This window comes from Malus sylvestris, chromosome 13, assembly GCF_916048215.2.
Source record: "Malus sylvestris chromosome 13, drMalSylv7.2, whole genome shotgun sequence".
Classification (NCBI taxonomy): Eukaryota; Viridiplantae; Streptophyta; class Magnoliopsida; order Rosales; family Rosaceae; genus Malus; species Malus sylvestris.
In genome coordinates, this window is record NC_062272.1 from 9,603,026 (window position 1) to 9,615,962 (window position 12,937).

General features: G+C 36.0%; 1 protein-coding gene and 1 pseudogene across 2 annotated transcripts; one reads left to right on the plus strand and one right to left on the minus strand.

Moving 5' to 3' along the window:
* Positions 1 to 651: 651 nt before the first annotated feature.
* On the plus strand, positions 652 to 7,350 carry LOC126596055 (potassium transporter 5-like). Of its 2 annotated transcripts, XM_050262518.1 has the most exons (9): positions 652 to 832; positions 3,645 to 3,870; positions 4,038 to 4,286; positions 4,625 to 4,663; positions 4,841 to 5,101; positions 5,200 to 5,252; positions 5,508 to 5,622; positions 5,706 to 5,960; positions 6,059 to 7,350. In XM_050262518.1, exons 1-9 carry the CDS (start codon positions 665 to 667, stop codon positions 7,060 to 7,062), a joined length of 2,370 nt encoding a protein of 789 aa, XP_050118475.1. In that variant the 5' UTR covers positions 652 to 664; the 3' UTR covers positions 7,063 to 7,350. The 2 variants fall into 2 exon arrangements, with proteins under 2 accessions (XP_050118475.1, XP_050118476.1); XM_050262519.1 differs by lacking the exon at positions 4,625 to 4,663.
* A 3,142-nt stretch (positions 7,351 to 10,492) lies between these two features.
* On the minus strand, positions 10,493 to 12,743 carry LOC126595222 (E3 ubiquitin-protein ligase At1g63170-like; annotated as a pseudogene).
* Between the last annotated feature and the right edge of the window lie 194 nt (positions 12,744 to 12,937).

Consider the following 12,937-nt stretch of genomic DNA (forward strand, 5'->3'; position numbering starts at 1 on the left):
CATAATGGGCAGCTTAATTTGATATTGAATTCGCCCTCTACGAGATTCGAACCTAAGACCTCTTACTTTCAAGTGAAGAAGAATACCACAAGACCTTAGTACTAAATGACGGTATATCCATGAATTATTATCCAAATATACATGTTAGGGGTGTGATATCCACACATCCCATTTTACTTCTCACACACCTTTTAAATTTTCGGCCGTCGGATCGGATGAATTGAATAAGATCTAACGAACATAAATTATCAAGGGGTGTGTGAGAAGTAAAATAGAGTGTGTGAATAGCACACCCCTACATGTTAATCGTAATTGGCGGCAGCACAAACTAATTGCCACAAAAGACAAAAACATTAGTGCATAAAAAATTACTATAAAATACGAGAATATGCGAGTTAGTCACTCCAACAACGTACGGTATGCACTTAAAAGAAACAACGTGCGGTGGAAAACCTAAAAAATTTATAATTAAAACAATAATGATTTAATTGACACGTCTACAAGAATCAATTCGCCGGTTGATGAAGAACAAATAAATAAATCAAGGTAAGACGTCAGAAGTACAATCAGTGTCCCGACCGTGTTTGATTTTGCCTATAAAACGAAAGGCAGTGAGTTTGTAGACGGACAAGTACAGAAAGAGTCGTAGAAAAACAGAGAGGAGATGGCGGAGAAAGTGGTGAGCTTGAAAGAGGAAGAGACAGAAGAAGCAAAAGAAATAACGAACCAGCAACTGAAGGAGAGAAAAGTGTCATGGGCAAAGTTGCGCCGTGTCGACTCTCTCAATTTGGAGGCCGGAAGGGTTTCCATGAATGGAAGGCATGGCTCACAGGTCAGTCTAGATTATTAGATACCATGTATGCATATTGCATGCGTTTCGTACTTTTAGTTCCTTGAAATATTTGTACCATCTTCCATCTCTGACAAAGCGGACAAATCCGATAAGATAAGTTGAAATTCATCAACAATCTGAATCCTACTAGAAAATTTTAAAAATCTCAAAAGTGTAATTGGTAGTATGAATAAGATTACAATCTAAAGGCCAATTTGACTTATTTATAAGGAAAAATTTGGTACCGGTCCATGATTGGTTAAAATTTTAGATTGAAACTTTATTAATGTGAATACTTTGATTAAATGATAAAATGTTAAATTTCAGTATTAATTAAGAAATTTAATAACCAATATTATGAAATCCTTCCTGAAATCACGCAAATATTAATACAAAATAGTGATTTTTTTAATTTTTTTTCCTCATGTTCACAAAAAAAAAAAAATGAATATATATGTACAAATTAAAACTAAAAAGAAAATTGGTTACAAGAAATTAAGAATGGGTACATATAAAAAGAAATATATGATGCCAAAATTTAGGCATGAATATAAATATATTAAATATAACGTTTTTTTTTTTTATAATAAATGGGTCTATTTAGAAATAGTCTAATAATTATTATTGTAAAATTTAAATATGCTGACATGTAAATATTTATTATTGAAATAATGACATGGATAAAAACCAAACAAATAAAAAATTAAAAAAGAGTAATGTTTCAATAAATGAAATGGGAAAAAATAGGGATATAAACCTAATTTCTCCTATTTAACATGTAACATAACTTTAGAAATCTAGGAGTATCAATAGGAAATAAATAAAACAAATAGTTAAATACCAAAAACATCCTAGAATATTGAAATTGTTGAAATCTGTCCACATTCTAACTAGGCTTGTTGCATAGCAACTTGTCTTGTAGATATCGTTATTGAAGAAAGTTGAAGTTCCGTCATAAAATAAATTGGCAATATAATAAGTAGTTTAATACTTATAAGCTCATGCAATATCTCTTTTTTTTTCGATGTGAGATTCTTACTCTCAACCATCGTTGTTTTCGAAACCATATATTACAAACCTAAATCTAACACTCCAAACAAAAACTAGCTACTTCAATCCAAACAACTCAAAAAGTCCAAAATATCCAATTTTGGGATCTGACATCAGCAAATAACCTTTTAAGTCAATTAACTTTTAAATTACCAATTATCCAATTACTTTTCTTGATTGATCATTGCTTTATTTTTATTGCATGCAAAATACCCCCAATTTATGGGCTACTACAATCTCAACTGTCCATGTATGGTATTGCCTTGTAATGTAAAAAAATAGTACACCGTCTGATATAGCATCAACGAAATATAGAGTACGACAAGTGATCAGATAGCATGGTACAAATCAGTTTTTTTTTTTTTTTTTTTGGGGGGGAGGGGGGGGGGGGGTGGGTGGGTGGGTCTGTGGGCGCGCGACAAGTGATCAGATAGCATGGTGCAAATCAGAGGGGGCGTTTGTGATGTAATAATTTTTATATTTAGAAAATTGATTTTCTTAGCATTTTAAAATCTTCCTTTCTAAATATAAAGGGTTAATGCTATGAATACTAAATGATATGTCATCAATAAGAAATGAGCACGTTTATCAATACTTAAATAATAATCTAATCATCAACTTACACTTCATGTAAGAGCAAGTCCACCCCTAAGGACTTTGTGCCAGCACCCAGCGCATTTATCCACTCAATTGAACAGTAATAGACCCCAGTAAATAGTAATAGGCCAAAGCATCTCCACCCCTAAAAATACGCTGGCACCTAGTCTATCTAATATTATATTATTTTATTCATATCAATTAATATTTTATCATTTATTTTAATTTTTTTATTTTTTCTTCTTTCTTCCTTTCCCTCTCCGATCCTTTCTCTCTCTCCCTCCCTCTCTCTCTCTCTCCCTCCCTCTCTCTCTTTCACGCCATCCACCCTTGCATCTCCGACGCCATCCACCCCTGCATCTCCGACGCCGTCCTCCTGCATCTCCACACCTCCGACGCCGTCGCTTCATCCTCCCGTCGTTCTCCCTCCGTGGTTCCTTCCCTCCCGACATCCTCTCCCGCCTCGACTAGCTCCGCTCCTCAGCCTCCACAACAACTCCCTCTCTGACGTCATATGCCCTCCGACGTCACACTGACGTCAGATAGGCCGGTCCCAAGGTCTGTCGATTTTAGGCCGGCCTGTGGACTGGCTTGGGCTGGGTGACAGTCGATTTCACAGGCTGGAGTGAATTGACAGGGTGCCAGCCTGGTTTTTTGACTGGGTGCTGGGCTCTCTTCTTCCCGGTGGAATTGCTCTAATGTACAAAATTTTGTTTACAAATTTAGTCTCTCTAACATTACTCAATATAAAAATTTGGAGTAAAATGAGATATTCCGATTGTCAATAATAACATCCGAAAAAACGATAGTTTTCAATTTTATCATATAATAATCAATAAAGTTATAGTTTTAAAGGGGTTTTTTCTTTTTCATGTTTGGTTGTTTAAGATTGAATTACTTTGGATTATTTAGGTGAAGGTTATCTTTGTTGCTTTTTTACTTATAATTAATGACATTTGTAAACTTGCAAGCAGTGAGTGCTAAATTTTGTTTTGATTTAAGTGATTGTTTTTTAACTTTAATGCATTGTTCTACTTTTTTTTTAAACTATCTTAAGGAGTGACCTTTTATAAATTTCGCACAGAGCTCCGAAAATATCAGAGATGGTCCTGGTACAAATAGTAAGACTTCTTGAAATTTATACTTTGATCCACTTTTGTTGCAGGTAAATAACTGGCATAGAACATTGAGTTTGGCATTTCAGAGCATTGGGATTGTGTATGGGGACATAGGAACGTCGCCGCTCTATGTGTATGCGAGCACTTTCACTGATGGTATTGACAACAATGACGACATTATAGGGGCACTATCTCTCATTATCTATACCATAGCGCTCCTGCCTCTACTTAAGTATGTCTTCATCGTGCTATGGGCTAATGACAACGGTGATGGTAAGATTGATAAGCATCAAGTTTAATATCTATCTGATGTGGAAGTGTTTCATTTTTTTTTTTTTACATATTCAACGTCTTAAATCTCATTCATATATGATACCACATTTAACTTAATGAACATATCATTAATCACCTTGACAAACTGATTAAGTATTAATCTGTAGGAGGGACATTTGCATTGTATTCCTTGATGTGCCGACATGCAAAGGTGAGCTTAACTCCAAATAACCAACCAGAAGACAGGGAGCTATCAAACTACAAACTTGAAACACCATCCAACGAGTTAAAACGATCCCAAACCATCAAGAAGAAGCTCGAGAATAGTAAAATTGCCAAATACAGCCTTTTCCTTGTCACCATTATGGGAACTTCAATGGTTATTGGAGATGGGGTTCTTACTCCTTGCATTTCAGGTAATTAACTAGTATTTAAATTGGCACACAACATGGACTTCCTTACTTATTGAACAATTAATTATTAGTTATACCCTTATTTATAATTTTATATACATAATAGTATATTGGTAACTAACTATACAAATACATATATATATTTGGGGTGTGCTATCCACACACTCCATTTTACTTCTCACACACCTCTTAATAATTTATGTCCGTTGATCTTCTTCAATTCATCCGATCTGAAGGCCGAAAATTAAAAAGGTGTGTGAGAAGTAAAATAAGATGTGTGGATATCACATTCATATATATTTTCCTACAAGAGTTGACCTAAAGGTTTAATTTGCGTGCAGTCCTTTCTGCTGTGAGCGGGATCAAATCATTAGGCACAGGTAATGTGAATTTAATGTGCCAAAAATCATATAACTCGGTTAAAATATTTATCCCTGCATTAATATCTTTTGTAATAAAAAAATTAAAAAAAATCATATATACAAGTCTTAGAGGGTTCCCATTTATTTTCTGTTAGCAGTTCAGACACTTGCTAACATCGACTTGGAACAATCCAGATACTGTCGTGGGGATTTCTATAGTAATCTTGATCATACTCTTTTCTGCTCAAAGATTTGGCACTGACAAAGTGGGATTCACCTTCGCACCTATTATCCTTGTGTGGTTCTTGTTCATCGGTGGCATCGGACTTTACAACTTATTCAAACATGACGTTGGTGTATTACGTGCTTTCAATCCAAAATATATCATCGATTTCTTTAGACGAAATGGGAAAAGGGGATGGATTTCCCTTGGGGGAATATTCCTCTGCATTACTGGTAAATATATATTTATTATTAACCCCTTTTATATATTTTTAAATTACCTAATCTCCTTGTGAATATATGGATTTAACTAATTACTTAAATTAAACTAGGGACCGAGGCCATGTTTGCTGATCTGGGTCACTTCAGCGTCAAAGCTATCCAAGTAAGTATTACCTTGTACGCTTTAATTTTTTCATAACGCGTGGATTGATTCTTTTATAAAGTTTTTTTTTATTATTATTTATGAATTAGGTGGATCTGATATTGGTTTCTCCAATAAAAAAAAAACTAAATTTTAAGTTAGAGATGAATAATTTTAAGAGTAGAGAACGACAATGTCCAAAATACGTATAGGAAAATAATTAACCAGTAGAGAACTGTAGGTAACCAACATTGTTGCACCATAATACGTTTTCAGGTGAGTTTCTCTTGCATCACATTTCCTGCATTAGTACTTGCATATAGTGGGCAAGCAGCGTTCCTCAGAAAGTTCCCAGGGAAGGTGGACCAGACATTCTATGACTCAATACCAGGTGATTATAGTTATCCATGTCTTGTGGTTACACGGATTGAACGATTATTTAGTTAAATAACTTCACTGGTATGTAATATGCAGACCCTTTGTACTGGCCAACGTTCGTTGTGGCGGTAGCAGCTGCCATCATTGCCAGCCAAGCTATGATATCTGGAGCATTTTCAATTATCTCTCAATCCCTGAGTTTGGGTTGTTTTCCAAGAGTTAAGGTTGTTCATACCTCTGCTAAGTATGAGGGCCAAGTATACATACCTGAGATCAACTACATACTCATGGTTGCTTGTGTAATTGTCACTGCAGCCTTTAAGACCACAGAAAAAATTGGTAATGCATATGGTAAGCACAAAAAGTACATTATCTGAAGTAGATCGCTAGTGTACTAACATTTAAGTTGTACAACAGAAAATTTATGACATGTAACTTTCGTGATGCAGGAATTGCAGTGGTCAGTGTAATGGTGATCACAACATGTTTGCTTACTCTAATAATGTTGGTGATATGGAAGACTAGCATATGGTTGATTGGTCTGTTCTTTGTGGTGTTCTTTTGTGTCGAGGTGGTTTATGCATCTGCGGTGATGTACAAATTCGTTCAAGGCGGTTTCCTTCCTCTGGTCTTTTCTTTTTTCCTTATGGTAATCATGGGGATTTGGCATTATGTGCACCATCAAAGATACATGTTCGAGCTCAAGAATAAGGTTTCTAGTGAATACATGAAACAATTGGCCTCTAACCCCAACATAAACCGTGTGCCAGGAATTGGACTTCTATATTCTGAGCTTGTGCAAGGTATTCCCCCTATATTTTCTCACTTTGTTAACAACATACCGTCCATCCACTCTGTTATAGTGATTGTGTCGGTCAAGCCTATTCCATTCAGCAAAGTCGCATTGGAGGAAAGGTTTCTATTTCGACAGTTGGAGCCAAGAGATTACCGAATATTCCGTTGTGTCGCCAGGTATGGTTATAATGATAGAATGGGGGAACCCAAAGAGTTTGAGGAACAACTAGTTGAGCATTTGAAAGAATTTATCCGCCATGAGCACTTCGCACATGAAGGAGAAATAACAAACGAGGCTGTTTCAACTGGACAGTCATCGAACGCGGAAGAATCAGCTGAACGAGTTAACCAACCTCGTGGTTCATCAGGGCGCATTCTATCATTTAATACTGCCGGATCAACATCTAATGGAATAGTCTCTGCACCCGTCAAAGGAGCTGTGGAGGAAATGCAGTTCGTTCAAGAGGCTATGGAGAAAGGCATAGTTTATCTGCTGGGACAGACGGAAGTGGTGGCAGAAGCAAACTCGTCATTGTTCAAGAGGATAGTGGTCAACCATGTCTACAGTTTCTTGAGGAAAAACTTTAGGCAAGGGGAGCAAGTCATGAGAATCCCACGGAGTAGGCTTCTCAGGGTTGGAATGACCTATGAAATATGAGATCACAGTGTGTGTGTGAATCTGTGATCTCAAATGAATAAACAAGATTGCCTAATGTATGGCCCTGATACGAACTATAATTAAGTGATTAGCTTAATGACTATTAGGGGTTCAATTCTGAATTATTAGGCTTATTTGTGTTTTAGTAAAGTTTGTTATAATGGCGAGCTGGCAAGAGTCAGTCATAACTTGTATAAGACACTAGCTTGGAGTGTTGTTGGTATGAGAAATATTTTACAAACGAAATTAAATACAAAAATATATTGGAGCTCTGCTTCTTCTCTCTTCCTTTTTCTTCCTTCCACCCCATTTATGTGTATCGGTTAAGGTTGAATAAGGACTGACATTTGGATCATATCAGGCCCCGACACCAATTCAAAAGCAATGTTGTTCATGCATGCCATTGGATTAGCCATGAAATTGTTGTGAGCAGTTTGGTTTATGTATATGTGTAAATCTTTCCACTTGATGAAGATATAATTAAGTTTTTAGTTCAAGTACTTCAAAGTAGAATTCTTATAAAAAATAAAATAAAAAAAGAAGCATAAAATATGGCCCTATGCCACACCAAAACTTGACTAACATCAAAACCATGAAGTCAAACAAACATATTGACATTCCACAAAATCCCATTATGTTCATCCTTACCACTTCGGGCTGGACCCATAGGCTTAAAAAATCCAGCCTTCACTTTGCCCTAAGATTTTATTACTCAATTTGTCATTGGTCGGTTCTCTAAATTTTTTAGAGCTGGTTCGGTATGGGATCTCAAATCGAAAATGGTATCCCAAATCTCAAACCGAAAATTTTTGGGACGAGATTCTAAAAACCAAAAGGGGTGTAATATCCACACACCCCTTTTTACTTCTCACACACCCTTCTAAGTTTCAGCCGTTGGATCGGGTGAATTGAAGAAAATCAAAAGGTAGAAATTAACAAGGGGTGTGTGAGAAATAAAAAAGGGGTGTGTGGATAGCACACCCCAAACCAAAATCGAACTGAAATTTCAATATTCTCGAATTTTGGGATTTCCGAATATTTTTCGTGTTTTCTGTACAGTTCAGTATTTCCCAAATCTCCTACGCGGATTGTCGTTTTGAAAGCTCTGATTATTGTATCGGCTCTCCGTGCTTGGCTGCAAGTTCCGATTTCACATAGAGAGTTCGAAGAGGAGGCGAAGGGGCTCGATTCTGCTAGCTTCGAGGAGGAAATAAACGAATTATAGAAGAACCATATGATTAAAAACCCCAAATTTCAAATGAAATGTAACACGAAATTGAAAACCCCCCAATCCAAAACCCTAGAATTCAAATGCCCAAATTAAAAATGAATTGAAGCCACAAATAGACTTTACCACATCAAGATTACCTGATGAAGACAAGAAGATTACCTTAATGAAGAGAGAAGTAGAAGGAAGCAAAGGTGGCTGTATTGATTATCGAATGCAAAGGAAGTTGTCAAATGCAAAAAGGAAATTGAAGCCTGGATGTAGTGTGAAGGTAAGGGGGAGAGAGTGAAAGAGTGGAGGTCGAGAGAGACAGTTAAGGAGTGAAGGTCGGGTTTGGGCGGAGAGTTTCAAACTCAAATACAGACTGAAAGTGAAGGTGAGGTCGCTGAGAGAGTTTGGGTTTCATTTTGAATGAACGGCTGATATTAATTCTCAACCAATCCAACGGTCTATAATATCTAAAACTACATTTATTTTAACTTCGGTTCGGTTTGGGATTACCGAAAAAGTCAGATTGTGAGACCGATTCTTGTACCGAATGGTTCGAGATCGGTACCAAAATTTTCGGGATTTTCAGTTTGGGATTTTTTCGGTTCTATTTCGAGATTTTTTTAGTATAGTTCAGAATTTTCGGTATTTTTTTCCACCCCTAAAAATTTTCATGGGATCCTTCCTTCCTATTAAGTTGCACAGTAAAAGCATACGATATTTGGCATGTCACACGATAATCTTTCAATTCATATTGAGAAACAATACAGAGTACCGTTGTCTCTGTAAGTCTTTCCCAGCCTTCGGAATGGGTGGATAACCATGATTACCACCAGTTGTCTCCCTTTTCTTAAAAAAATAAATAAAAACAAGAGAGAACAAATGAGTAATGTATTTGAATTTACGTTAAATTAATAGTTTAATATAATTTTTGGACTCCAAACATATTACGCTCACTTCATGCCACTCATCGCACATGTTTCGGAGTCTGCAAATTGTTTTTTTTTTTAATCATACGCCCAATTTGTCTCTGGAAGACTAGAACATATCTATTTAGGGTTTTGGGTTTACTTTTAATTCCTTTTGATTTTCTACTTTTAGAAACATCGATGGCATTTCATTACCGAGAAAGAACCAAAATACAACAAAAGCTTGACCGCCCACCGCATAAGAGATTCTTCCAACAACAAATATGATATGAGGTCTGAGGGCTCCTCAAACAAGTTACAAGAAAGTACCGTATGAAGAGCATAGCAAGCTAAATGATCGATGATACTATTGATATGATGACACATATATATGGGTAGAAAAAGCTTCTATTCATGGATTCTTATTAACAATGATTCAATGAAACCAACTTGTGAGGAAATGATGCCCAGTATGGAGAGAGAAAGATATTATTAGTAAAAAATTTAGATTTCACCAAATACTATAATTTTTTTTCAATGGACAACAAGGCTAATTTTTTACTATGAAAACTAGAAAATATTAGTATATTGAATGTAAATGAAATAACTAGATATAGAACATTTCAAATAGTTAAAAGAAAGAAAAAAATCACTTTTGAAATGACTACATGCAACCAATACTTTAAAATCCATGAATATCTTCCTTTTCTTATTATATCATCCAATCATACAAAAACACTTTGCGCGACGCAGGTCATTCGTCGTGCAAAATCAAAAAAACATCGCGCAAAAATTAGCCCAACGAACCTTCGTCGCGCACCAACCGTCGCGCAAGGACAGTGATAGAAGGGTTTGCACGACGCAAAACCTACGTTGCGCAAAGACATTTTGCACAACGAAGATCCTACGTCGCGCAAAGTGTCTTTGCGCGACGTAGGTTCTGTGTCGCGCAAAGTGTCTTTGCGCGACGCTAAGACCACCTGTGTCGCGCAAACCCTTGTTTTTTCTTTTCTTTTTTATGGCAAAAATATTTTTTATTTAAATTTTTATAAATATTATAATTAAATTCTAAACAATAATTAATAAATCAAGAAAAATATTTAATTATAAAATATATGAAAATGTACATACAAAATGTGCAAACAAAAAAGAAAAAACTATAACAACTAGTCCTCTAGGATCGATACATCAGGCTACTTGGTATCGTCCAATGCCAAGGTTTGCATAACATTACACTTAAGTCCCCGAGCAAGAATTTTATGTAATTCCGCAGTGTGCCCGGCATTTGTCTTTATTTAGAAGAATTCTACACTTCCCCTTGGTTCTGGCTGCTACTCTTCAAGATATTGTACTTGTAGAAAGGACAGGTAGCGTTGATAAAAAGCCACTTGTTGATGTAGAAACAGTGAAAATGGTGGGCACAAGGAAGTTGCCTTAGTTCCACTCCATCATCATAACAAGAAAGGCAGATGCAGCACTCCTGTAAATCACAATGATCATCATTCAAATGTAACAAGAATCTCTTGACTGCTCCAAAGATTTCGTTAGTCCACACATTGCATTTGAATACAAAACAAATCCAATTATATAACCGGTCAAGTAGAAAACGTTCCTCCTTAACTACCGGAACTCAAGAGAGTAAAGAAGAGAATGAGCCAAAAGTCAAGAGCCACTTACCGCATCCTCCTAAGAAAGAACATGTTCGATGGGTGAATATGTTCCACATTCAGTCATTACTCCACCTTGTACATCACCAGCAACTTTCTCATTGGCAACTTTTCTAAATCTAAATTTTGAAAGTTGTTCGATGTCTTCCTTAGATGCTCCATCCTGTTTCAATAACAGGTCAGACAAATATACAAGGGAACGAGAAAATAAGGCATCAATATTCTATATAATTCTTCCAACTACACTCCATTAAATTTATAAACAATGAGGAGGCAAACTGATAAGAGTAAACAACACTTCCAAGTTTTAGTTACAACAACAAAACATCAAGCACTGCCCCCATCAAATTTTTTTGTCAGGCCCATTAAGTTTGATGCAACTAAAACAGCCAGAACAAATTAAATGAAACGAATTAGTATAACAATAATAAATCTTTCATCCCGAAGTGCTCCAAGGGAAACTACTATACATCAATTTTTCCAACCCTCTTTTATCAATAGAAATAGAACCATGTAATTCAACTATCTATCAATACTATCAAATTTGAAAGGATATACTAGATATTTCTGAGGAGATGAAAGTTTAGCAGTGAATGGGAGAAGGGTATGGTTTGATTTAGTGCAGCCTATTTTACCAACACGGGAACTCGCCCGTTTAGTTGAGCTCATGAAGGCTATCAACAAACTTCTATACAAAACATCACTTGCCAACCCACCCTAGATAAAGTTATGCTAAACCGGAATCAAGCCCATCTTAGTTGAGTTTTATTTTAGAGTCCAAATCTTCCTACTAAAAATCTTGATACATTGATATTTCCGTTCAAACTAACAAGATTTGACTATTTTTTGTTATTGTCAAATAACTGGTAAATAAATTTTGCTATTGTAGAAACATATAGAACTTGTCAGTTTCCGGTTTCATTTTTCAACCAGTAATACATCAATATTCACCGAACCGACAAAATGATAATGATAGAAGACACTGATAGTTATGGATGCTTGTACCATACTTGACCAATCCTGAAACTACTAAGCACCGGTCAACGTTATACTGTCAAGGACCGAGAAGAGTTTCCCTCCAATCAAGAGGCCAATCACAGCGCGACACATGTTGACATTAGAAGCCAATCATAGCGTGACACGTGTCAACATCAGAAGCCAATCACAACATGACACATGTCAATGTCAAAATGAAACTAGAAACTCTCTTCTATAAATATAGATCATTCTCTCACAATATTTCCTAATGTCATTTGTACTAAATCATTCACTAGTATTCACTAAAGGAGAGCTTGAACCTATGTACTGGTGTAAACCCTTCACAATTAATGAGAACTACTCTACTCCATGGAAGTAGCCAATCTGGGTGAACCACATACATCTTGTGTTTGCTTCCCTGTCCCTATCCATTTACATACTTATCCACACTATTGACCGGAGCAATCTAGCTAAGGTCATAAACTTAACATTTTCTTTTGTACTAAAGTCCTTATTGATTTTGGGCATCAACAATGGACATGAAAACCAACACACCCCCACACACAAAAAATAGAGATTACTGGGGATGAGAACTACCTGATCTGTGATAGCATATAAAAGTGCAAAAATGCACGGAAGACAGCAACAAACTGCGATACCAATCATACATGCCAGTGCAACACAGAAAACGACAAAAAACACATCAAAACCCAGGAAAATTATACATAACCTGCAGACAAAGCCACATTGCCATAGTTAGGAGTTTATCTTTGATTTTCAAATAAATAGATGAGAGAAAGAGATAGAGAGCAAAAACCAGTAAAACTGAGGGGAGGCGCGTGCTAAAGATTGACCACCTGCCGATACCCAATAGAACCCAATGATCCACCAGAAGTTGAAGGGATGAGATTTTTAAAACGAATAAAAACCCTAATTCAATCCCCATTTCAAAATTAAAACCCTAATTCCCATTCACAAATTTTTAAACCCTAAAATACATCCCATGCCCTACTAATTTATCCCAAATTAAAACCCTAAATTCTAAAATTCATCTCAATTCACAATCAAATTCCTTAATTTCACAATTTCATAATTTGTAATTAGAC

What these genes read in the sequence shown, in the direction of transcription:
- LOC126596055 (XM_050262518.1), top strand. Translation starts at nt 665, where the DNA reads ATGGCGGAGAAAGTGGTGAGCTTGAAAGAGGAAGAGACAGAAGAAGCA. An exon ending in GGCTAATGACAACGGTGATG is followed by an intron (nt 3,871 to 4,037) that starts GTAAGATTGATA and finishes ATTAATCTGTAG; the next exon opens with GAGGGACATTTGCATTGTAT. An exon ending in GATCAAATCATTAGGCACAG is followed by an intron (nt 4,664 to 4,840) that starts GTAATGTGAATT and finishes GGAACAATCCAG; the next exon opens with ATACTGTCGTGGGGATTTCT.